Source organism: Archocentrus centrarchus, chromosome 20, assembly GCF_007364275.1.
Source record: "Archocentrus centrarchus isolate MPI-CPG fArcCen1 chromosome 20, fArcCen1, whole genome shotgun sequence".
NCBI lineage: Eukaryota > Metazoa > Chordata > Actinopteri > Cichliformes > Cichlidae > Archocentrus > Archocentrus centrarchus.
Genome location: NC_044365.1, coordinates 10647514 through 10674547, shown reverse-complemented (window position 1 = coordinate 10674547; position 27034 = coordinate 10647514). Strand labels below are relative to the sequence as shown.

The following is a 27034-nucleotide window of genomic DNA, read 5'->3' as shown; positions in this document are numbered from 1 at the left end:
AATGAAGCCGAATCATACAGCTCCAGTTGCCCTCAAACGGCAGCAATAAGCCTGTTCTCCCATTTGTGTTTACTGGTAGTCTTGGGAGTCTTGGAGAAATAAATGAATTTTTCAACTTGTGCAGAATTCTATAAATTCGCATTAGTTTGCATCTTTTCATATGGTATTGTGCCACTTTGCTTAGCATTTAGTCTTAACACACCATAACACGTCCAAAATCTCCCATTGGTTTTGAACCTGACTGAGACCTGTTGACTGCAGAGACCACAGCATATAAATCAGATGACTTTTATACACAAACAGTTCATTGACCAATAGATGAGGACATCCTGGAAGAGACTACTCCCATTAGCATTGAAGTGTGTTATAGAAAAGCACAGAAGACTGCACTGATGCAGTCACTTCAGCCAAAAACCACCAGATCCCCTCGGAGTATTGGGCAAATGTTCACCTTACTCTTTTAATTTGTCGCAAAGAACACTCATGTTGGTGGGGTGACAAGAAGAGCTGGTGCTCGGACAAACTGTCTTTCTTTCCTCTTCCTTTTGGCGACAAAGTCACATCACAGCGGTCAAACAGGAAAGCTGGTGTTCAGGGTCACACACTGCCCAGTGGAATTCCCCCTGGCCAGCAGGGAGAAACACAGCTCTGTTAGACCCTGTTCATTCACCGTACCATCAGAGACACAAAAAAGCAGGATCCACTTCTTCCTCTTTGCTGTTTCTCCTGGTATCATCTCAGCTCTAGCAGAATCATAGCCCTACAAGTGTAGGCTGGGATGAGCTGTTTAATGGGAACAGATCAGGAAATATGTCAGTAGCCAGTGACAGTAATGCTGCTGGTTAGCTATCAGGTTAAAACTGGGGACATTTTGCTTATGGGATTAGTTTAGGGAAAGTTGAAACGTTAGCTTGAATAGTGCAAGAGTCTTAACAAGATCATCTTTCCTGATGCAGGCTTTGCCCTTAGGACCATCAGATAGGGTCTCAAGTGTTTCTACTTGAGAGTACTTAACAAAAAAAGAAAACAGAGAACATTTCCCTGGCTGTTTCCCTGCTAAATTACTTCACATTATAGGTGACTTCACATGGAATAGTCCCGCGAGTCCGGTCCAATGATTGCAGTGTGCTTGGGTAATCGGGGTCCCACCCTGTTGGCCGCTGCATCCGAAGAAACCCTGGTCTGGCCTCCATCTTCCAGCCTCAGGGAGCAGAAACAAGCATCTGAGCAGAGCAGGAAAGAACATGACTAAGCTGAGTGAAGGACAAGACAGCTGCATGTGACTTGCACAGAGTGAGAGCATTGTTTGGTTGGCAGTTGCATTAGTCGCACTTTACGCACAGAATCCACATCAGCCTGGCTGACTCACATATGTTCCCGCTTCCACGTTCAAAAGCAACAGTTCATTTTTCTCCTGTTTACAAAGCTGGAATAAACAAAGCAGGGTGATATAACAGAGTACACAGGAGCAGTGTTTGACTCACTGTAGGCCCATTACCATAGATGGCAGAGGGGAGTGAGAGATTTGCGCCCATCGATTACCCCAGCTGGGCTGTCGATACTCCCCTCCAAATTCTGACACGGGGAACTAATGGTCTCCCTGGGCCGGTGGCATCCAGTCACACGCCCATGCGCCTGAGGATGTAATGGACAAAAGAGGGCCTATCAATACATCACTGCATGACGAACCTGCACTTGCCTGCTGCCTCAGCCATTTCACCATGGAGCGCCATATCCAGAGGGTGCATTAACAGTGACGCTGCTCACTCAGCCTGTGATTTTTCATCTGTCCGCCCCTGTTCTACTGATCATAGCTTATGCATTAGTTATAGCAAGCACAGCTTAAGGGAGTAAGTGTTGAGGGGCACTGTGGAATACTTCAATTCCCCCCTTCTTCCCCCCCTCCCTTACACATGGTTTAGATGAAGTCTTGCATCACGTATACACACACATGTACACATTCCTTCTCGCCTGGTTTAGCAAGACAGATTTTGGTAGCTGTCCATCTGACAGGCCGTCTGTAGTCAACCCTCATGTTCGTCTAACAGCAGGGTAATGGTGTGAGTGCTACTGGTTGACTGCTCTTCAGCTCTGTTCGCCTGAGGGGCTGTTGTCGTAGGAAAGGGGGCAAACCGTTCCTGATCACACAGGGAAAGGCCATTTTGCCTGGGGAGAAAGGAAAGGACGTTGTGGAGGGGATGGGGGTTGTTAGTGGAGGTGACAAAAGAGCTTTTGTGAATGCAAGTTTACGGCGTTAACCCCTTTCTCTCCCCACTTTACACGAATAAGAAGAAGCCACTGTGACAACTGTGCAGTGGCCTCAGGCGGCGCCTTTGATTACGCGCCGTGTGTGTCAGGGGTTGCACAGGACGTTTGGCCTCTGGAGTCTTGTGACAGAGCTCACATTCTGGAAATGGGAGAGTGGTTAGCTGTTGTCGAAATGCTACAAAGAGAAGCATTTTCATCAAAAAGGAAGAGCTCTCAGTGCACTTTTGCGTGTTAGTGTCAGTATTAGTGAAGCCACAGTAGGTTGTCAACATGGATCTGCACTGAGGTGTGTTAACCTGCTGATTGCTATAAATGGGGAACTTGCAAGGGTTGTAAAATTAGATGCAACCAATGAACAAAAGGGAACTTCTGGGTTATTTCTGCACTCCCACCTGTCCATGAATGTGTGTACAAATGTGGATAAGTGTGTGTGTGTCTGTGTGTGTATGTGCTGTCTGTTGCCCTGCAGCCTGTCCCCTCAATGAGACATCTGTCAGGCAGAGCCACAGCGTCAACACCTGACCTTTACCAAGGCACTCATGCACCAACACAAATGTTGTCCCTTGCTCTTACTCTTTTGGGTTGTACCCCTTTCCTCCTGCCACTCCCTTTGTTGTCTCTTGCTTTCATTTATTTTATTTTTACTATTCACTTAATTTTCCTCCTTCATCTCCCCTCTGCTTCCTCTCTCTTTTTTCATGTCAGTCTGTCTGACAGTTTATGTCACTCCCTCCTCGGGGCAGCCATCAGTTCATATGAGCATCACATGTGACAGCCCAGCTTTGTCTTTTTAAGCCATTAGCAGTTCCTGTCCTCCCACCTTGCCACCATTCCCGTCTGTTTACCTCTTCTGCCCTCTTTCTGTTGTGTGTGCACATCTCTCTCTCTCTCTGCTGACTGGCATTCTCAATATTAATCTACATTGTAAACGCCTTCGTGGCCACAGCGAAGAACTGAGAAGTGTGAACGTGACAGTGCTGATGGCTGAATGTTCTTTCGTGTTTAATGAACTGAAGTTAGCAGTGATGAGTCTGTGCAGTAAGGTATGCTTACAGGTAAGCAAGATTTAATGAGGTTTTTCAGCTGGAGAATTGCTTGACCATGCACCTCCCTCCCTCCCTCTTCAGAGGCCAGTGTAATTCTCCCTGCTCTGCACTCCCCCACAGTAAACTGTCAAGCCTAATACAGGCAGGAATGTCCAGTCACCTGCTCCTAAAATGCAACAGCCCTGTGCTACACTAACCTAATATAGGCCTGCACTACACAACCAGGTTGGATAACATCATCACTGCTCATTGCATATATTTAAACACACACCTCATTGTGCTCTAGCCAAGCTGTGAGGCCACAATCTTGCAGTTGCAAAAAATTTGCCTGACCCCAAAGAGGTTTTGGTTTTCTCCCAAAGGAAAATAACCAAGTTTGTAAAATAAATATTTATATTGTTTTTTTAAAGTGGAGTTTAATTAACTCAAATATAAATTATATTTTTGTTCATCAGATGGACAGATATAATAAATGCAGACTTCTGCTAAGTAAGGTAACAAGTAAATATTTATGCAAACCAATCCTGCTTAGTTTCCTCACTCAGGTAAAAACTCTGAGTATGGAAACTAAAACGATACCACGTGGGTGTGTTAGCTGTGGCAAGCCACTAAGTCAAGCTCATGCTCAATTGCAGCCACATCAGCTGATACCTTTCTACACATCCAGGGTGTGCCTGCCTGCAGTTGTTTTGCCTCTGCAAGCTGCTTTGCAACCCATCTCTAGCCCAGTGTAGAGCACTGGGGGTCTTGCTACCCCCCCGCCCCCCCAATTTCCTTAAATTTAGTTGTCTTTGCTCAAATGACATCTGCTGACCCAGTCGTGCTGCTGCCATTAATGCTGAAGTGGCTGGAGAAAAAGGAAACAAGCCGTGTAATGAAGTTTGATGCTCCTAATGTAGCTGGCTACATTTAAACAGGGTGAATACCTTCAGGCAGCCGCGCTAATAATATCCTCACAGAGCCTCCACTCCAAATGTCAAGCCCAGACATACAAATTGGCAAAATGAAAGCAGAACACCACCAATATAGCACTGTGCAGCTTTCCAAACTCATCAGTCTGTACATGCAGCCTGAATGGAGTCTGACAGCAGAGGTGACAGGGACGTTTCATTCCGCCTGCGACGCCGCAGTGAGATTTGACGAAGGCTAACACAACATTAGCCAGGTTTGTGTTCAGTTGTCTGCCATTGCTGCTGTTGCACTTAACTTAAAACAGCCGCTAACAGAAGGAAAACAGCAGTTTACCCAGGTGTGTGCTAAAGGTTTTTTTTGTGATGCCTAAATATTTATGTTGCAATTTTGGTGCAATGTTTCTTTGTTTGAGGTGTTTTCCTGTGCAGTCAGAAGTGAGGAGTAATAAAATAGTGTCACTCAGGTAAAACAGTTTTGCTGGCCTGGTGGTTGAAAAAGGGGAAAAACAGTGACGGATCAACCGTGAAGAGCCTAAAAAAAGGAGCAGAGAGGTAAAAGAGAGCAGAAAGAAGGTGGTTGCTGGAAGCGTGACTGCAGGTTTTACCAGAATCTACAGCAGATGTTTCCTCTCCTCACCTCTATGCCCCCCCCCCCCTCCCACTTACCCAACTCCTACATCACTGCCTCCCCGTCACCTGCCTGTGCTGTATATGGTTGGACTGGCTGAGAGAGTTTGCATTTTCTCACCACAGACCTGCTGAGTGTTAGAGAACAGGCCTCTTCACTGATGGACAGAGGGAGGGTTCGGAGATACTGGAAGTGGGTAGCATAGTGTTTAGGTGTGTGTGTTTGCTGAGGTTTTCTTCTTTCTTTGGATATTTTTGAGGGTTTTTTTTGTGTGTTACATAAATGTGTTAACCCTCAAACAGTTCATCGCTTTCTTCACTGACAATCACCTGTAATAATTAAAATCCTTCAACATAGGCGTAATTTTTAACAGCCACATTCAGAGCACACACTCACTTAGGTGTACAAGTACTATTACCTTGGATGGGGCCGTCTCACCGCCAACATAAACATGGGCTGGAAGACTAGTGTAAACTTGGTGGCAGGGCATTGCTGTGGACTTTGTGTGTGTCCCTGTGTATATGTATATGTGTGTGTGTGTGTGTGTGTGTGTGTGTGTGTGAGTGAGTGTGTGTGGTGTGAAGACACCCTCTGGTCTCTACCAGCCCACCTGGCCTTATTTAGAAGAGCTGAGAGGAGCCAGAAGCAGCAACTCACTACAGACACCCAGTGTAACAGAATGTGTGTGGCTCATCATTATCCCTGGAGAGAAATACCATCACCGTACTCTGAACAGCCTCAGACTCCCCCTCAGTGCATGCACACTTATCTGGATGTCATTTACGTACAGCAGTGTTATTAGGACTAACTCTGACCAATAAAAGCATGTGGCCTAACAAGCAAAGCCCTTTTTTGGCTTTTCTTTACACTCATTAACACCCACCTTTACACTTCCAAGTGTCATCATGCAGATTAAGAGGACAATAGCCTCCATTAGGATTAGTGTTATCATGGAAAGTGCTCATCAGACGAGAGCCGAGTGACCCACAGAGGCTCATTAGCTCACGTGCTAAAACCTAGATCAGTGTCATTAGTAAGACAAAAGCCCATTGTCTTCCAGCTCACCGCTAAAGTAAGCCCTGTGAAGAGCTCTGCGCCACAGGTTGTTGGAGTGTTTTGACAGATGTTGTAATCTTATTTGTGTATGTATTGCTATTTGCCCAAAATTCATCTAGGGAATATTTTTTATTTCTCGCGGTCCCACAAGTAAATACAGAACTGCATTAAAAGTGACTAATTCTCAGGTCTGCTAGCTATTCCTATCTTAGGCCATACTAGTGCTTCTGTTTTTTGGTTGTTTTTTTTGTTTTTTTACCTTCCAAGCCTTGCTTAGAGCAGTGAGTAAGAGTCATTTGGAGCTGCGTGTTGTGCCGTGTGAATCTATGGAGAAACAAGCTGGTAAAGGAGGGGTTCTTGATAGAAAACAGGCTTTAGAGACCTCTAGTGTCCTCTACAGCTAAACTAATTGGTGTGAAGGGATCCTGTTATGTGCTCATAGTTATATCTCTCAAACCAAGCAGTCCAGGTCAGCCTTTGTCTGACCTGGACTGTTTAGCAGGGTTTGAAGCAGCCTGTGAGCAAGCTTACCATAAAAATCCCCAATTCTTTTGTTTTGTTATCGCCACTTAAGTTGACCTTCCTGACTCTGTGGGAGGATGGCTGTTGTTTTAACAAAACCAGCAGCGTTTACCTCAATGCTGCATGAGGCGCCTCACCTTGAGACGGCATACTTGAGGTTTTGAATGGCACGGCTTTGTTTTACTTTGGTTCAAGCTGGGGTTTTTTTGTAGTGGTTGGCTTCCCTGAGAAAATGGCATTGCAGAGCCGCAAGGGCAGACTGTGTGACGGCAGAGTCTGTCCTCTTTGAGGATGCCTGTGGTAGTTTCACCGCTGCCTGCCTGGCCCTGAGCTCCAAATGAGATAAGTGGCGTACCTCAATGAGGGAGCCTGTACCAAAGCTAAATATAGAGACAGAAGAGAGGTAAAAGGGCAGACAAAGAGTTGCTGCTGCTCACTGTGAGTCAATCTGTCTAATCACAAGCAGAACTACAGCAGAGCTCACAATACGTGTCAGTCAGTTGACTGAAATTAGCAGCAGGGAGAGAACACACCCTTTGATCTGTCTCTTTAAGAGCCAAACACTGAGAAAAGTGTTTTGGTTGGACATTCCAGACATAGCTCCTACACACTCTGGTACACGGGGGTGTCAATCAGCAAAGAAGAGCTATAGGTTCCTTACAGATATCCTCATAGGCAATAAATCAAGATTAAAGCTTACTTCAGATGAAAATATGTTTGTTCACAGGCTGTGTCTGTGTCCAGACCTAACACTCACTTTTTAAGCCAGTCACTCACACCTTCAGGGCCCCAAAGCACAGAGATAGCAACCTCCCAACAAGGCTGAGATACTGCCATTCCTATCTGACACACCTCGGTGTGGCAGAGCATAAACTGCACAAAGTACTCCTCCTCCTTATTCATCAATCAGGCCAGGATTAAATAGAAAGAACCTAGAATAAGAGCCAGCATGTTTACACAATTACAGGACAGTAAGTACTCATACAGGACCAACAAAAATGAACCTGCGTTCAGGGACATGTGGCACTCAATGTTCTGTGCTGCTGACAGATCAGTGACGACATGTCTGCCAAGGTGATCCAACGGAGTAACACTGGACCTGTTTTGGGAGTAACCCACCCAGTCATCAGTCCTTTGCCAGTAATTGATACAGCCTGGCAGGTGTCATAACAAGACAGGCCTCTCTCTCCCTCCAGCAAGCTTATTTAAGTGTGGCTGACACAGACTGCCTGGCACTGTCTTTCAAAAGACTCTGGGAACTTTGCATATGGGGAAGGAGGGTGACGAGTGATGGCGAGGCTGGAGAAACTCGAGCAACTTTGGCTTTAGCCTTTTACCAAAGTATTACTGAGCAGCTCCAGCCATTTATCTGTAGCATGCTTAAGTGATGTGAACAGTTGTAACTAAGAGGTTTTTGTAGGTCACACCTACGTAGGCACCTGTATAGTCAGGGCATGAGGATGGTGAAAATTTGATCTACACCAAGGAGTATCAGGCCATCTTCAGGCCACAGCCATGGTTAAAGGCTGTTATTTTCTCAGGTGTTCCACACATTGAAGGCTAGAATAAACAAACTTTAAGAAGTAAAGCTCTTCACCTCCTCCACCTACCAGCACTTTTTTCTCTCTCTCAGATGCGTAGGAGTCGTCCTCCTGTTGTGTGCTAGCATGCTAGCGCTAATGAAGCCAGCTGTCCAAACGCTCAGCCTGGTCAGCCAGAAGGGACCGCAGCCTTTGTTGATGCTAGGTGTTACATCTCCTGTTGGAACACACACTTTTGTTTCAACACCGCCAACCATTTGGCGCAGGAAAATGGTTGTGCACCCCCCGCCCCACACACACACACACACACACACACACACACACACACACAGACACACACACACACACAGACACACACACACACAGACACACAAAGAGCACCCGCCATCCTCTACTTCTATCTCTCACCCCATTTGCTGTACTTTGCTGCTTTTATTGTCCTGCTCACCGCCACCTCCCCATCTGCACACGCCAGCACATTGATTTTCTCTCTACAGCTTTATAGTTGATCATTTTCTTTTGACACTGCCAGGCAGAGCATGTTGGCTTTGTAATCGCTGACCTCAGCTCCACACCTGAGTGGCTGTGGTCCTACAGCCTCTCAGATTCATCCCAAAGTAGCTTCTGTTTCCCAATGAAGTGCTGCACCCTGAACGGACAATCCCTGGCAGTGTCGCTCTTACAGCAAAGAGAGAGTTTGGCATTGTTAGGCAGACAAGAGAGAAGAACCAATGCAGAGTGGTTCATACATAGCAATGCTATGTGGAGCTCATTAATTATCACTTTATTTGAATGGGATCCCAGCTTTGTGGCTTCAATTGTTCTTGCCTGTCAAGAACTTTAAATAGATTATAGGATGTATCCTGGACAGCAGAGCCAAAGGATGTGCAACACCCTGCTGAATGTATCTCTTGAAACTACAATGATGTTCACATCACGGTAAAGAAAAAGAGAAACTATTGCGGTGTGAGAGCGGGGAAAAAGGCTGGGAGTGAAATAGTTCTCCTGATGAACCCCGATAGGATTTCGCAGCTGCGGCACAGCAGTGATGACCCTGTGGAATGACTCGCAGAATAACATCGCTTCTCCCTCCCTCCTCAGCCACCTTTTATCCCTCCCACCCCCACACCTCCTTCCCTCCTCGCCTCCCCCCTGAGCCTGAACCTTTGCACATTTACTGAGTCCGTGTGAATATGAACCAGTCGTAATGACCCACACAATGCAAAAGCAAGAAAGAGTGAGACCTCGCCGAAACAATTCTCATTGATTGAAATAGAGGCTCACGATTCTCCTGGATACGCCTCCTCCTGACAAATTTGCAGCCACTTCAGAAAGAGGTGGGCGAGTGGGGATGGGGAGAGTGAAGGAAAAAAAAAATGTTCAGGTGCTTTGTACTCACAGTGCATATTCAGTGAGTGAATGCAGGTGATGTGTGTGTGAGCGTGTTGTGTGATGTGAGATGAAGTAGCCGGAGAGGTAGTTTGAGCGCCGCAGCCCGGGCCCTCTGCTGACTGGGCTGCTCTCACTGGAGAATTGATTTGGCCTCCGAGAGGATCTGTAGCTCTCTCAGTGGAACAGAGGGATGGAGGAGGAGGAGGGGAGGGGGAGAAATGGACGGAGAGTGGGTGGAAGTAGCACAGGTGGAATTGAGAGATGGTGGAAATGAAAAGAAGACACAGGAGCACACAGTCAGCGCTCACACACACACAAACACACGCACACACACACACAAACATACACACAAATGTGAAACAGACAGTGGGTCAGGAAAATTTACTCCCCGTAATAACCCTCTCTGTAGGCTGGCTGTCTCAGTGTCTCCTGGCTCCTTCAGCCCGACCAGGTCACACCGACTCCCACGCAGCACACACACCACTTCATCCTGCAATCTAATGATCTCACACGCTGCTTCAGTGTGTGTGTGTGCGCAAGTGTGAATTTTCTCTGTTTCTCTGCTACACGGAGCCTGTTGTTCCGAAGTTTGTCTTCTCTGTTGGATTCAGATCTCTTCGATTTTTACTACACAGAGCATCAAAAACTTCCATGACATTATTTTTAACAGCCCCTCGTTCACTGTGTGCGGTTTTATTCTCTCGGGCTTTAACAACCCTCATTCCCGAAGGGGTCATTTTAAGTTTCATCTAATCTATTTAGCCTGGGTTATTGGGTTGGGTTTGTTTAACTGGTCTTTGCAGCTCCCTGCCCCCTCCTCCTCCTCCTCCACCAGCCATTCCCTTTAATAGTTTTGACATTTAAATGACATAGTACATATATTTAACCTCGCTGGATCCTTTCACATTCAGTGCCCATAAACACAGCACATACAGCACACCACTTATTATCTTAATAAAAAATACTAAATGTGTGTAGCTCCTGGCACTAATCAACAGCAAATAATGGAAGCTTTGCCCATCAGACTCGTGTATGATTTTACAACCACAGCAAAATCCCCATGCATAAGTTAAACACAACAATAGAAGGTCTCTTACTTTTTTCTCTCACAGTGTGAACTGCTGCTCTCTGTCACTGTTTGAAGCCTCGCTGCTCGCTCACTCAAAGAGCAAAACAGAGACAGAGCTGCTCAGGATACTGTACACGGATTATTTTTTTTAGGAAAAAATCTGCCAAAATGTGTATGAAAAGTGGCAACAGTGACGAATACTGCTGCGAGTTTTATATTTCCACATTAAAAACAAATCTGAGTCCCAAAAAAAAATAAAAAATACCTAGCCTACAATCAGATATCTGAATAGTTGAATATTTGAGTATATCGGAGCACCAGATTACAATATGGATCCCATAATTACCATATCCAATTAACAAATGTCCAAATTGTCAAATATTTTGGTACTGCTCCAGCAGCTTCTTCACTCTCCTTTAAAAAAATGCACCAGTTGTTCTGATGTCTTCCCTCATTTCTCTTTTTCCAGTGACTAACTACAATAATGTGGTGGAAGCCGGCTCAGACTCAGATGACGAGGACAAGCTGCACATCGTGGAGGAGGAAGGCAGCCTGGCAGACGGGGCCGACTGCGAAAGCACCCTGCCAGATGATGAGCACCCTAGGGAGCACTGCTGGGACCGAGGTAAGAATGTGGGGTGCGCTGGTAATTGTTTCGAAGGATGCAAGCACACACCTCATCTTCCTACCAACCACCTCGGCCTCCTTCTGAAACCGATTCCATTTTTTGCACTGGGAAAAAGTTCAGTGCAAGTGCTCGTTGGATCTGATTTCCTGCTTGACTGGTATTCGTGCCACACTTATTTTAGCAAATGGTTGTTTGCTGAAACAACTGCATGTTTGCTGTTATTTTGACCTCAGCCAGTGGGCTGTAAGCTAAGTTAAGAAAGGCCTCTCTGACATCTGTACACAGTTAAGTACCAGGCTTTGTCTCATTGTGAAACAGAGCGTAAGGAAACAGGTACTACATCCAGCTAGGCAGGAAGCATGATATTAAACAAAGACAATGCCAACAGAGGGAGAGACCTTCAAGCAGAGAAAATAACTTTGTGGCCCACAGAGCCAGTGGAGTACTTTATGGCACTGGTGGGCATTGGCGGGGCCGCCGTGAACTTCTTTTTACCTCAAAGCATGTGGAAGTGACATCAGAGGCAGCTCGCTGCCACAGGAAGGGGCTGACGTCACAACGCCCCCCTACCCCCACTAAACAACAATTGCAGGTGCTGAAGGATGTTGGTGTTTCAACCTGGGCTCAAGGCCTCTGAGCCACTGACCTCACACTGCATGTGCACATAAATCTGTATTCACACTTGTGGCACTGGCAGTTAGATATTCAGCATTTTAGGCTGTTGTGCTGTTTAGTATTTTTTTATAGTTTCCACGGGTGAGAGATATGTGAAACAGAAAGGAGGCTTCAGTTTAGTCAGAGCTCGAGAGAAAATGTCCAGTAACAGATCGCTTTCAGTTTAAGGAGGGATTTTTTTAAAAATTTGTTTTCAGAAATTTCTCTGCAATGAGCAGCCTTCAGTTTCTGTTGCATGGTTTCGGTCACACAGGCAAACTTACGTGCAGTCAAACCACAGATCTGTGCACACTACAGCCACCTATTCCCAAGGCGATGCTGTCATTCTCATCGCTGCTCTCCAGCTGCACTTCCTCGCATCAAGGGAAAGTTGGAGGAAGAATAATGTCATTGGTCTTGGCCCTGGCTTGTGAACATTAAACACTTCAAAAGCATGAGTTACACAGAAACAGCTCAGTGAGCTGGCAGCGCTCCACAGTTATGCCTGATCAGGCATATTTTCTTTTGCCTTCACTCATGTACAAACACACACACACACACACACAGACACACACACACTCAGTCTCATACATCAAGCAGCATCTTAGCTGTCGCTCTGGATCGGACTGATGAAACGCTGGGAAAGCCGCAGTCCTTTAAACAAACCCACGTCTTTCGTCTCTCATCCCTTCATCCCTCCCTCTGTTGGTTTGCACTCCTGAGAACAGAGTATCTGATGCAGCCTTGAAAAAGTGACCACCACCCACTAGTCTTCTCCTCAGCATAGCCTGGTTTGCTTCAAATTAAAGCCTCGACACCCCGTCTCCAGAGACTGCTACTCTCCAAAGCTGAAAAAAGGTTGTTTTTTTGCACTTACTTTACCATCTCTCCTTTCCTTTCTCTACCTCCTCATACACTCCCTCACCGTTTCTCTTGTTGGGAATCATTCCTCTTGATTATACGGTATCATGGGTCCCCTGCTCGCTGTCATTACTCATTCACTCCTAAATGATTGTGGAGCAGCACAGTATTGTTGCAGTAAACTGCAGTCTGCTCTCCTCTAAGGACAGGCTGACTAACTCTTGGGGAGGGAAAGGTAAAGAGAGCGGTGACCTGGGAGGCCCTCTGCTTTACATTTAACAACTTGAGGAGTGAGATTACATCTCAGAGAATGGGTAGGGTGGAGCTGGAGAGCTTTGATATGGTGAGGCTGCAGTGGCACTACGTGACACTGAAAGGCTGTGGAAATACAGTCTTCAGATAGCTGGGTGGACTGTCTGTTAGCTGCACTGCTGTATGTAGTGCTTTGAAGTTGCAAGGCTCTCCCTCCCTTTGATACTGTTTCCTCACTGTTGGCCTAATACGCAGAGACAATATTTGATGCTATGCAATATTTGATCCATTTTGTGGTTTTCTATGGCTTCACGTATGCACATGAATGCCCACAGTGCATTCACATCATGTGACATTAAAACAGAGCCCCCCCTTTTGCACAGGAAAGGAAGACTTTCCTGAGGGGTTAGAAAGACTGTCCAGTGGAGACTCAGAACACAAATGTTTGATAGCACTAAGCCAAGGATAAGCAAATCATTCTGGACTTGGAAACACCTCACATCCCTTCTCCTGCTGTCGGGAGATAAAGTGGAACATCTTTTCTAATGAATGCTTTTGTGAATTCTGATTGCTGATATGCATCTCCCATCCAAGATAGAATCTACGGACGGGTCTGGATGCACGACCACAGGAAGCAGCGGGAGCAAAGGTTGGCCAGGGCAGGAAATGCATCAGGGGATAGAGTTGTATCTTGTTGCAGAGATGTGGGCAGAGAAGGGAGCGAGGGAAAGAGAAGAGCAGAGAGTGGGTGGTCTGGTGATTTTGTTGTAAGATGTGCTGCAGTCGGGTTACACTGTGCAATAAATAAATACTTTTTTTAGATGAGAGCTGCAACAGAGCGTCCTGCTACAACCTCACAGGGGCCGAGATCTGGAGCCTTTTTTTTTTTAAACTCATTTTCCACTTGTGCAGTGGTGCATTCACATCCCTGTGTCAGCAACATAAATGGCCTATGTGTGATGTTTCATAGCAGGGGAGCAGCCTGATAACGTGGAGCCGCCTCAGCAAAGCCCGTGAACCCTTCTGGCTGGGCTCTGTACCTAACAAAGAGCTGAGAGAAACACAAGGAGTGAAAACAACAGCTTGTCATACCTTTGCAACACAAACTCCCAACTGGGACTCTACTTCACACATGCTTAACATTTGGTAGCCTAAAGGTGTGTTTGGATGCTCCCTTTAAGCACAAGATGGGAGCTAAACCCATCTCGCTGTGGCAAAGCGCTGATGCGCTGTCGGATCATCACTTTGCCACATGTGACACGTCTTTTGTCAAAATAACTGAAAAATCTGCTTTCACTTTAAACCAGTGCTCTCATGTCTTTCAGTTGTTTTCTGGGCTAATTCAGATCATCGAGTCACGGCCTTTATTTAGCCATTAAAATGAGTCCATTAGATTTGTTCAGTGATGATTTTAGACCTTATTAGCCCCAATATAGCAATTAAAATATAATTACAGCCCAACCAGCAAAACATGAAAGGTGAGGAGTCGTATTTTGAGTCCATTGTGTATAAACTCAGAGTTGGAAGTTTCAATTCTGTTTAGATCACACCTAGCATGAACATGGTTTTTAAAAATAGGCCAGAGTCTTTGCATCTGGATTGGCCATCAAATATCATGGTAGCCTCTAAAGATACAAATAGACATTGTCATTAATAAAATAATTGATTGGTCTATCAGTAGGCTGCAGTTAGCTGGATATATCCAGCTCTCATCTAGCCCAATACTGGCTACTTTATCACTTTTAAACCAGCCTGAGTCCAGATTTATTATCATACATATTTAGAGATGCTTTTGGGGATACAAAAAGTCTTCAAAATAAAGTTTGTAACAAAGCTACATCTAACCCTCACATACCCATTCTGTGAATATGTAGCACTCAGATGTTTTAAGTACAGTGTATGGACTTCAGGTGTGTCTCACAGTTGTGTGTTATGTCTCTGTGCGGTGCTGGTTAGTTGTGCTCTTTTCCAGTGGAGTTTCTGGAAGTGTGGATGTGACCATGTTAATGAGTCTGGTTTAGCCTTGTGATAGACCGGTCCACTGGGATAGGCTCAACTAGCTGGATAAGCACAGAAGGATGTGATTCATCTTTATGACCAAAGTTAGATGGGAAAGGATTTCTTTTTCTCTGCATCTTTGCACCTTTCACTTTTTCACTAAATCTCAGTGTAGTTCAGATGTCTGGCAAAGTTGTCTTTTGAATGACTTTTTGCTGAGTGGGAGGTGGTTAATTTAGCTCACCTCTGCTTTGGTAGGCTTTTTTTTTTTTTAAACTCATTGGAGCAATGCTAGGTATTGATTTTCTCAGCTAACCCTTAGCCAGAAAGCCATTTCCCAAAATGCTAAATGATTTCTCCTGCTATGAAAAATGGGGTAAACATGTCTGCCGGGTGTTACAGATGCTGCTGAGGTCATGGGAGAAAAGCTGAGTGATATTCAGGGGGTTTGTAGCCCCCTAATGTGGGATGAGAATTCCTCGATTAGACTTTCTCAGCACCTGCTGCTGGCTTCTGCTTTACACACACACACATGCACACACTCATCAGCCGACCGCCTCTTTCTCTATTTTATCTCCCACGGGCTCGTTCCAGGATGGGAGGTTTCTTCAAACGGTCTTTAATAACCATAGCAACAAATGAGCGCACTCATATTGTTTCACAGCTTTGTTAAGGTGCACCAGAGGAAGCTGGAGTGAGGCTGTGTGTAAGAGTGCTGGTATTCACTGTGCGTCGGCGAGTCATGAAGTGCTACACCTGTTCCCTTCTCTGAGGAGAAAACAGCTGGCCCCGTCTTTCAGCACACTCACAATTCACAAAACACAATTCTCAAATCTCCACTAAGCAGGCGGAGAGCTTAAATCAAGCCATAAAACATCTGCCCAGTAAACACCAGCACAGTAGGCTAACTTTGCTTTTAGCTCATAGCTCACCATTCTAATTATTTACTGTAAAGACACACACAGGCATGCTAACATATCCACAAAGGAATAATGCTCCTGTTTAATAGCTGACATGCTATACCTGGTTCCGGCAGCCACTTCAGGAAGCGCTGCAAGAGCAGAGATAGAAAGAAGGAAGGAAGCTTTCATGCACCCCCAAGTCCATCCTCAGGTTACACTTCCTATAAGCCGCAGCTTGGTAATTAGTGCTTGTTACTAGCTGGTCGGGCTCATGTGATGTGGAGAAAGAAGGCGCTCTGCTCTCACATACAGCTTCTCATTTGCTGGAATATTAAGCACAGTCTAAAGGCCAAGCCTCTCCAGAGAACACAGAGCTATTTGTTTGTGTGTGTGTGTGTGTGTGTGTGTGTGTGTGTGTGTGTGTGTGTGTGTGTGTGTGTGTGTGTGTGTGTGTGGTCCTGTGAAATGTCTGTCTGCTGCAATGCATCAGGACAAGATTCATCACCTAATTATCAGTCCCAGTCTCAACAAGTACATAGAGAACAGAGGCTTTCCATCTACCTCTAACAAAGAGCATGATGTTCATACAGTAGCCTCTGGCCTTTGATGTTAATTAGTTTCTCATCCTATTGTGAAGTGCAGCATTCAGGATGTTGTGATTTTTCCCTTAACACTGCACACATCATTCCAGGCAAGTAGGACTCAGTTCAGTCATGACACTCGTTTTGACATTATTGGATTATTGCATTTCATATACAAAGGTTAAGGTTTATATGTATGACATGCATCAACAGAAAAAGGTGTCGAAATAACAAGGTAATCAATAATCTCTTTCTGCAGTCAAGGTTGTAATCGCTGTGTGTTTGTGCCTTCACAGTAAAGGAGGATTGTGTTACGGATGGCGAGGATGACGTGAGCACAGACGCCCTGGTAGAGGAGATGCTCCAGCAAGGAGACACAGCCGTCATTTACCCGGAGGCCCCGGATGACGAGCCTCAACGTCAGGGCACTCCCGACACCAGCGTCCATGATGAGAATGGTATAGGGCATCACTGCACAGCATCGCACACTCTAAAACACACTTTTCCACCTCAGATCTCAAAGCTTCTGAGCTCTAACACTATAACAGTAACCTACCCCGTAATTACTCGTCCCAGGCGATGGCTCTACCTGCTCCGTGTATCACCTCAGGTGTTAACTCCACCCCATTAGCACCACTTTCCGACATCATTACAAACACTGCTATTTGTTAAGTGCAGCACACTGGGGCCTTTATGACTCCCGGGCTTTTGGCTTTTACCTGCTACCACTGAGAGGAAAAAAGAAAGGGAGGTGAGAGGGAGGGAGGGATAGGGAGAGGAGGAGGAAGAGAAAAAGCAACACCTGAGTAAATTTGTCACGTCTGTGTGAGCCCTGACTCACAGCTACCTGAGCGATAATGTGTGTGCATTCCCATCCCGAGGCCCTTACCTGTCCCGCAGGGGAAACTTAATACATCACCTGTTAACAAAGTAATGCTTTACCTGTGTGGGAGCTGGCCAACTGAGACCCTCTGTTAACCAACTCAGATCCAGACGGGCAGCCGTTGTTTACCAAGCTCACTTTTCCCCACGTGTGTGGGTGTTTTAAAATGCTTCAAATGCACAATAGATCTTGCAATATGACTGAAAGCTGCAAGTGCAAAAGAAGACTTAAAATGCAGTCTGATAAATATATATATATATATATATATATATTTTTTTTTTTCTTCTTTTTTTCTTTACAAAGACAGGTAGGCATTGCTACAGATGATTAATCATCCATTTGGGTACCTGTGTCCTGTTTACCTGTGGGGGAGGATCCCTCAGCGATTGGTTAAATAGCAGGAGTCTCACTGTAACAGGCCACGTGTAACATCAAAGAGTTTTTAAACCCTTCTTCTTTCCTCTCCTCACTCTCTCCCCTTCCTTTCAACTAGGAACTCCGGATTCATTCTCTCAGCTGCTCACCTGCCCGTACTGTGCGCGGGGCTACAAGCGTTACAGCTCTCTGAAGGAGCACATCAAGTACCGGCACGAGAAGACAGAAGAAAGCTTCAGCTGCCCCGAGTGCAGCTACAGCTTTGCCTACCGTGCTCAGCTGGAGAGGCATATGACGGTCCACAAGAGCGGACGAGATCAGGTAGAACCTTACTTCAGACACTTTTCTTTCTGATTTCTGATGGCTTGTTTCAGTAGCACACCTGCTTGCATAATGCTGTAGTGATTGTTAAAATTGACTCTACCTATCTTAGTCCAGTTTCCTTAGCAGCTTCCAAACAGGTTAAATAAACAAGAACTTTTGCCCTCTATTGATTAATGACATGAATTAGTCGCAGTTCAAAGGTTGTGTTTTCCCTGTGTAATCTCACTGACTCACCCCTTTCCCCTCACCCGACAGAGACACATCACACAGTCGGGAGGCAATCGTAAATTCAAGTGCACTGAATGTGGCAAAGCATTTAAATACAAGCACCATCTGAAGGAGCACCTACGCATTCACAGTGGTGAGTGGACAACCCCTGTCACCATGGCAGCATATTTTGTGTGTGTGTGTGTGTGTGTGTGTGTGTGTGTGTGTGTGTGTGTGTGTGTGTGTGTGTGTGTGTGTGTGTGTGTGTGTGTTTGTGAATGGGCATGTGCATGCACGTGAGCAGGGCTGGTGTACCCAGCGTGAGTCTCTGTTGGCCACAGATGTTTGAGTCTCCTCTGAACCAATATTTATGTTTTATTTCTGTTTCAGCCAATTCCCCATATTTAGATATCCTTCATTGTGTTTCAGTCCATTGTGTGCTCTTCCTTAATGTGCAGTAATTGTGTTTCTTTTGGCATTATGGGACAGCAATTAGAGAAGGGCATTTCCCACTGGTGCTATTACATCAGCGTTTAAGCATCATTGAAATGCATTAGAGCCTTTTCCTGTCGTACTGCTCATAGCCTAGCTTGCTCATTTAGCTTCATTCACTAATGGAAATTTGTTTCTCTCCCTCCCACTCCCCCCTACACCTCTTTCTTTCTCTCTCTTATACACATTGTGGTTTTATTCAGGAGAGAAACCCTATGAGTGCTCCAACTGCAAGAAGCGCTTCTCCCACTCAGGCTCATACAGCTCCCACATCAGCAGTAAGAAGTGCATCAGCGTCATCTCAGTTAATGGCAGAGCGCGCCTGGGGAACGCCAAAACCCAGAGCCAGGGTTCATCTCCAGGACTTTCCACGCCACCCTCAGTCCTCCGCACTCAGATTAGGGAGAAGCTGGAGCACAGCAAGCCCCTGCAGGAGCAGCTGCCCCTCAACCAGATCAAGACCGAACCTGTGGACTACGAGTACAAGCCAACAGTAATAACGTCCCCAACTCTGACCGCCATGAATGGTGGGGTTTTCAACGGAGGTGCTGCAGCTCCTCTGCAGGGTACAGTGCAGGCTGTGGTCCTACCCACTGTGGGGCTGGTGTCACCCATCAGCATCAACTTGGCAGACCTGCAGAATGCTCTCAAAGTGGCAGTGGATGGTAACGTCATCCGTCAGGTGCTGGAAAACAATGCCAAAGGTCAGGTGAACTCGGGGTTAACCACTGGAACGCTTCATCCCCCACAACAGCAACTCATCTCAGCCATCAGTCTACCTATAGTGGGTCAGGATGGAAATGCAAAAATCATTATAAACTACAATTTGGACCCCAACCAGGGTCAGCTAACAGCCCATAATCTAAAGAAAGAGCCAGACCTTGTGTCACCAGCTCAAACAACCACCGACACATTCAAGTCCCAGAAACTCCCAGAAGATCTGACTGTCAAAGGCAGCAGGGCCAATGAGACGAAAGAAAAAGAGGAAAAGACCACTAAGACTTGTCTCCTATGTGACAACTGTCCCGGTGGGCTGGAAGCACTTCATGCCCTCAAGCACTGCAAGAAGGATGGTCTTAAGCTGAATGGAGCAGGCCTGGATAGGTCTGATTCTGCTGTTGCTGCCCTGCTATCAGAGGGAGGACTTTGCGGCCAGCCCAAGAACCTCCTGTCACTGCTCAAGGCCTACTTTGCCTTAAATGCAAAGCCCACAAAGGACCAGCTGGCCAAGATCTCTGATTCAGTCAGCCTCCCAGTCTCTGTGGTAGAGAAGTGGTTTGACAAAATGCAGGAGGGTCAGATATCGCTAGGTGCCCCAACACCTCCCTCAGAGGAAGAGGACACCTGTGAATCTAACAGTGTGGTGTCTCTGGGCCCAGGGAAGGACAAAGCCACTATTATCCCTCCTGTGACCCAAGACAGCCCAACAGAAGCTACCCCAGCAGAGGTCAACGGCACTCACAGCTCGCCAGCCTCCCCTTCGCCACTAAACCTGACAGCTGAAGGTCCCGGCCCAGCCAAAACCCCCCAGAGTACTGAGGGGCCCCTAGACCTATCCCTGCCGAAGCCAGCCAGAGACGAAACAGAGAGAGTGGCCCCTAAAGTTTGTCTTTACTCTTCCCCTTCCTCTGGCTCCACCAACGAGGATGAACCCTTAAACTTAACTTGCACAAAGAAAGACGCATCGCCACTCTCAGCCATGGGCACCTGCCCCGCCGCACTGTACGCCAGTCAGCCAAGTGCCAAACCCCTCGACATTGTGACCACAATGCAATGCCTAAGAGCACTAGCCACCAACAACAAACAGACTATCTTGATCCCCCAGCTGGCTTACACCTATACCACTACAGCAAATAGCCCTGCAGGGACCGAGACGCACGAAACCATCCACCTCAACGGAGTCAAGGTGCGCACCCATTTATGTCCCCTAATTTTAATAACTGAGCATTTCTGGCCTTGATAAAAAATATATTTTGTGAAAATGATACTGCTCATATTTGCACACTAAAAATGTTGCTAGCCAGCTAATCAGCTATCTTAGTTAAGCGCAAGGACTGACAATATGTAAAACAAACGTTCTGACTTATAGTTAATAAGGCACACTAATTAACCTGTAACCATTAACTTAAGTGCCAAAGGAGGCCAAAATTCTCAACTAGTGAAACGTAAATGTGCTAGTAGGTGGGCTTTGTTACATTTTGACAGAACCAGGTTGCTGTGCCCCCTTTCAAGTCTTTATGGCACACTAAGCTAAGTGGCTAGTGGTAGCTTTAGATTTTCTATCTCTTTATCCGACTCTCCCCATCAAAGCTTAAAAAGGTGACCTATTATGCCCATTTCTAGCTCTTTATTTTTATTCTCAGACTCTAATAGAGCAGCTTTGCATGAGTCACAATTCAGAATAATCCTGGTGCAACCCCTCTGTTCATCTACAGTCTAGTGAGCAGAATAGCTCCTCTATAAGCATATTTTCTAAAATTAATCTAAACTATCACTTTAATTCAGACTCTTTGCTTAATGTTTACATAGGTTGTGATTTTTAGATTTTCACAGCTTTATAAGTTTCCACAGCATTTCAGAGTTATCAGAAAACATGTTTGCCTCCAATTATTTAATTAAAACCGGATTCAGTGTTTAATCCATTAGCAACTTTGAGAATCAAGTGGATTGGAATCAATTTGACTTTTATCTTTTTGGTGCAATCAATCAAAGCATTCAATCCATATATGGTTCAGATCATTACTTGTTATTGTTCAGAACCACCATAACATGATAGATAGTCTGAAACCATCCAAAATCAAATCAATAAGTCATATATAGAAATGTCAAAATTGGGCTCTTTGTAAAAATGATAGCCCTTAATAGTTCTTCATTGTGCAGACACCTAATGGGCTTGTAATGATGGATGTAGATTCCTGGGTGTGTGAGTGATCTTCCTGGGCTGTCACCCAGAGGACATGAAGCTGCACTTTACTGCAAAGCTTCTATTGATCTGTTGGAATCTGTTTAAGCACCGCACCTCTGCCTGCCGCATTGATTTATCGTTGTTGTATTATACTTTTGTGTTAAGTGGATTGGCATAGACCTGTCCTGTAAAAAGGAGCCCTATGTATATATCTGCTCTTTAGTAATGCCAAGCATCCTGTTTGAGTGCAGCAGTGGATAAGCTGTAGACATTCAGGGACAGGACTAAACTGTAGGTGTGCTGGTTTATAGGGTGGATGTTTCCAGCCAAGGAAAAGGTTAATAAAGAGCTATGATCAGGGAGTGATTCAGCATCACATCCTGCAAAGGACGCATAGACAGTTTACTGGTATTCTGAGTCATCAATTGTCTTTTGCTGTCGAACAGATAGAAAAGCCTAACTCTGCATTCCTACAAGTGTCTCTGATTTCTCACATTCCCCAGGAGGACAGGCAGGACACGGGCTCGGAGGGCGTTTCCACAGTCGAGGAGCAGAACGACTCCGACTCGGGCCCTCCGAGGAAGAAGATGAAGAAGACAGATAGCGGCATGTACGCCTGTGACCTGTGCGACAAGATCTTTCAGAAGAGCAGCTCGCTGCTGAGGCACAAATATGAACACACAGGTAAACTCTTGTGTTTCCCGGCACCTACACAAAAACACAGCCAGAAATCACAGATGGAATGAGAGAAAAAAAAAATGCGGAACTTGTCTCACCATCACTCACTCTGTTGGGTCCTGGGAAAGATGAGTCAGAGACCGAGCGTAAGGGGGATTTTGAGCTACAGTATAAAGAAGGGTGGACACCTCGATTCCAGCAGGTATTACTCAACATGCACAGAAGAGGTCTGAGAATTTCTTTCCGCCAACTCCCCACCTCTGTACTGCCAGCTTCTCATGTGAAGCACCGAAATGTTGCAAGAGGCGAGCTCTGGTAGTGATTTGGATTGTTCCATGATGATGATTCTGTGGCCAAGCTCAGGTCAACACTCTCAGAGGCATTTTAGATGTTTTTTTTTTTTTTTTTCTTTATTACTATGATACCTGGCTCGGAACCACAGTTTTCAGCTCCAAATGATCTCATGTTAGGTGAAACTAGCTGCTCCCTGCCTGGATAAAGTTTCCTTGAAAGTTTTGAAGCACGATTATTGTGATTTTGTTGTATTGTTTGTAAATGTTTTCCTTGGATACACTGATGATAGATACTGTTTAGAGCTTTCAGGCATTGGCACCTATCAGGCAATAATGTGGGAGATTTGCTTGCTGAATGTTTATTGTTTTCCTCCCATGTCCTTGCATTTATTAATTTATTTTCTTAGTATATATATATATATATTTATTTATTTCATCTTTCTCCGCAGGGAAGCGACCTCACGAGTGCGGCATCTGCAGCAAGGCCTTCAAACACAAACACCACTTGATTGAACATATGCGGCTCCACTCGGGGGAGAAGCCGTACCAGTGTGACAAGTGCGGCAAGCGCTTCTCCCACTCAGGCTCCTACTCCCAGCACATGAACCACCGCTACTCCTACTGCAAGAAGGAGACACAGAGCCAAGCAGGAGGGCAGGAGAGCCCAGAGGAGGACGGCGAGGCCCAGATTGACATGGAGGTGCTGAGCCGGGCACAGAGGCAGCACCTGGCCCCGTCCCAGCTGGACTCGGACGAGCGAGGCAGCAGCACCAGAGAGGATGAGGAGAGCGAGGAAGAGGAGGAGGAGGAAGGCGTGGTGGACATGGATGATATTCAGGTGGTGCAGATAGGGGATGAAGGAGGGGAGGAGGAGGAAGAGCCAGAGGAAAGGAATGAGGAGGAAATGAAGAGAGTAGTGGTGGGAGAGGGAGGAGAGGAGGAAAAAACAGAGATAGGAGAAGAGGAGGCAGACTCGAGGCAGGAGGACGTGATCAGGAGCATTCAGGAAGAAACCGAGATGGAGGAAGAGGAAGCGATGGAAACTGAAAGAGGGCTGAGTGAAAGAGCAGAAGGAGAGGTCACAGAGGACAGTCAAGGCAAAACAAACAGGAACGTGGTTTCTGAAGATGAGACGCCACAGGAGAAAGGAGACTAAAGAGGAACCAGACTCCTCTACGAGACACAATCAGACTCCTCCTCTCTGTGTGCAGAGGAAGAATGCACGAGATGATGTCTGGTCACTCTGACAGTTCACTACTGTGTAGAAATCCAGGTGTGCCTGAAAAAAATACTAGTGACTTTTCCACAGGAGAACGATTTCTCACTGTTACAAAAATCCATTTGTAAAGAAAAAGATGAAGACGAACATGAATTTTAACAAACGAAGGACATGCATTATACAGACTTTGGAAGCTAGAGCCGACACGCTTTAGATAATGTTTTATTACTAAAACACCTTGAGTCATTTCTTTTTATCAGTGTTACTAATTTTATCACTCATATTTTAACCTTTAAAACCTGTACAGTTGGGAGATATTTCTATATCTTTTTATTGCCAATGAACAAAAAAAAGTCAGTATTTTGTTAAGTTGGAAGGAAAATAAGAAAAATCCTGTGCACTACAAGTGGCTTGGTTTACTTTTAGATGGAGCAGTTGAGTTGTGTTGTCTACCCTTCAGTATTACTGCATTAGATATACAATGCCATCATGCTAGCTGATGTTAGCATTGCAGTTCTTTTTGAAATTGTTTTGATTGGATTGTGAGCCTTAAGAAGAAAAATCTCATCAGCGTTTAGTTCCTTTAAGAATTTAAAAACAAATCAGCATTTAATAGAAATTGTTTGACATTTTGAACAAATGTTTGCTTTCATGATGCCAGTTGAACAAACGCTTGCTAGCACAAAACATCCCCTACACTGTCATATTTATACTTTTGCAGAATAAATAGATGAGATATAACTGGCAGAGTTCTTGACATGCTAGAAGGTGGCCTCTGTTCCCTTCAGACTGGAACACAGCCAGCTCTGAATGCAGTTTAGTGGTGCCACAGGTGTTAGGACCATAAGATATTGTCACATTTTTTTCTACAACATAAGCTACATGGGTATGTCTGTGTAGATTCTCAGTCATCCAGGTCATAGTAGTCTCTGGAGCTTGAAAAAAGGTGACTGGACTTCTTTCTGTTTCTTGAAGACGTTTCACCTCTCATCCGAAAGGATAAGATACATGGGTGATTCCCCAAGTCATGATTTATGAAGCTATTATGTGTCCTAGAGAAGGGGTTTCATAACGAGTGGCTAAATGAGGCTACAGAAGTTTTGGGGAACAGAACTGCTTGCTAGTGCTAATGGCCGTGCCGCTAGCTAGCGTTGACGATAGCGATCTGTTCTGGTTACCAAATTCTCAGCCCGGCGCAACGGTACCTCAGCAGGGTGCAGCGCCAGCTAGAACCCCGATCCAAGTATCCACAGAGATTTCCTGTGATAATCAATAAACCAGCAAAAAAAATCTTACTGGCTTTTTATTGAGGGAATGCCAACTCCCAGGTTCACCTACAGAAAAGGCTGTAATTCCTTACATAAATATATATAGAGAGATATGTTTAATGTTAGAGTTCTATTGAAAAGGGAAATGATTATATCATTGTTTATGTTAAACTTTCCGGCAAAGCATTTCACAAAGAACTTAGTAAGGCCACAGCTTGAGCTGTCTGTTCATCTGTAATGCCTCTCTGCTACATGTGCTGCAGACAGTGCTACGAGTATTTTACACCATGGAGTTGGAGCCACTCTGCTTTACAGCCATGTAATTGACATTGTTTCTAAATTTCCAATTTTCTGCAATATATTCTTTAAAAAAAAAAAAAATCAAACAAATTTACCAATATCTGCCATATGTCAGTGTAAGCCAATAATAACAGCACTTAAGTATCAGTCGCCCTCTTTCCTTTGTTTCCAGTATTATTGTTGAGCTAAGCCGATGTTCAGTTGTTGGCAAAAAAAAAAAAAAAAATATGTAAACCTCAAAATGTCAAACAAAATGATTTAAATGTTCAGAGCGAGCAGAAAGGGGATGTAGAAAACTGTGTCACCCTTCCTATGCCTGCCCCCAACTCAGAGCCTTATGCAAAAACATAAAAATAATCAAGCTAAACAAGAGAAGCATGCATATCAAAAGTGCCATTGAATATTGCTGTTGGAGCTTAGCAGCTGTGATCAGGTATTGCCGGGTCCGAGATCAACCAATAAGCCGGAATACTGTTAACTTTGGCTGGTCATCACACCAGAGAGAGTAGAATTTAGCCTACCACGTATTCCTGTGTTATAGATTTTAAAGAATTTGCTTTTACTTAATCTGAGAAACTAAAAGGAAAAAAAAAATTGCAATGCACATTTTGTTTTTCAAATGGGTGATGATGAAATATGATGAAATATGCTTTGTAATCGTTGACTGTGTCCTGCCTTTTTGAAGCTTATTCAGTGCACTTGTTTAACTCACCATGAAATGCTCAGATGTCTCTTCAGGTAACAAAATGTAGGCAAATACGAATCCCAGGAGTTTAATCCAACAATGTTTTACCTGTCAGTATTATTATTTTTTTTTTTTTGTCTCTTATGTTGTTTTATGTTGTGTCAGTGTGCGTACTGTATGTTTTCAGCAATGGCAGTATTATCCCCACCCCCAGCGAGATGGTTATGTCTCTTTAGTCATAGAGAACTTTTATATTTATGTGTCTTATTTTTTATATTTCTTTATGGTTATTTATTACACTATGTAGTGTACAATACTGTAGTTTGTATTAATACGATAATATATTTTAGTATGGGACAAAAAAAAAAAAAAAAAGAATATGGCAAATAACTACAAGCCTGGAAAAAAAAAATCAGACTCCGGCATACTGAAGTAAGTTTTTTTTGAACAAATGAAATGTTTTTCTTAGTTTTCACTAAGAAAAATCAAAACAGAAAATCGCACCCTGCAAGCCTGAAAATTGGAACCTGTGACCTCTGCATCCATTCTCACGTTAGTTTAGTTTTCTTTCCCCTCTCTAATATGAAGCTACTGAACTTTTGAAAACTAATTGTATGTCTAATAGCATGAGTGTGTTCTGTTGTATTGAAGGATGATCCTTAAACCCCACAAGCCAAGCCAAAATAATATTGACGTATGTTCCGATTTGTTTTTATTTGTGCCAATTTGTTACTTTATATGTCAGTGTCATGACCACACCGTTTTATATGCCCCTCCCCCTTTAACACCCTCATCTTTTTTATAGTGATTGTTTTCCTTTTTCTTTTTTGTTCATTTTTTTTATGACTCCCCATCTCACAATAAAATACATCAATTACAAGCTGCTCGGTTTGTCATGAGATTTTTCATTAAGAGCTACAAAAATGGGGTTTCTTGCATTTCTGTTTTCACATTTTTAAGACAGAAAGGTAGAAAAACAAAACCTTTCATTTTTGAAGACTTGACTGCAGTTCAGTCAGTGTCAGCGGCGTGCCCGGATCATCGAGTTACAGAACCCTGGGCACAGATGTTTGGTGCGCCCTCGCCAATTTGTTTT

At 44.8% G+C, this 27034-nt stretch overlaps 1 protein-coding gene across 1 annotated transcript in view; it reads left to right on the top strand.

Moving 5' to 3' along the window:
• The window catches only part of zeb1b (zinc finger E-box binding homeobox 1b), a 51422-nt gene extending 24600 nt beyond the window's left edge, over nt 1-26822 (top strand). Inside the window, exons 2-8 of the mRNA XM_030756642.1 lie at nt 10903-11058; nt 16606-16767; nt 17686-17888; nt 18147-18252; nt 18794-20496; nt 21999-22179; nt 22916-26822. Of these exons, the coding sequence (XP_030612502.1) occupies nt 10903-11058; nt 16606-16767; nt 17686-17888; nt 18147-18252; nt 18794-20496; nt 21999-22179; nt 22916-23622 (3218 nt within the window). The 3' untranslated portion in view covers nt 23623-26822. The remainder of the gene's footprint in view (nt 1-10902; nt 11059-16605; nt 16768-17685; nt 17889-18146; nt 18253-18793; nt 20497-21998; nt 22180-22915) is intronic.
• The last annotated feature ends 212 nt before the right edge of the window (nt 26823-27034 follow it).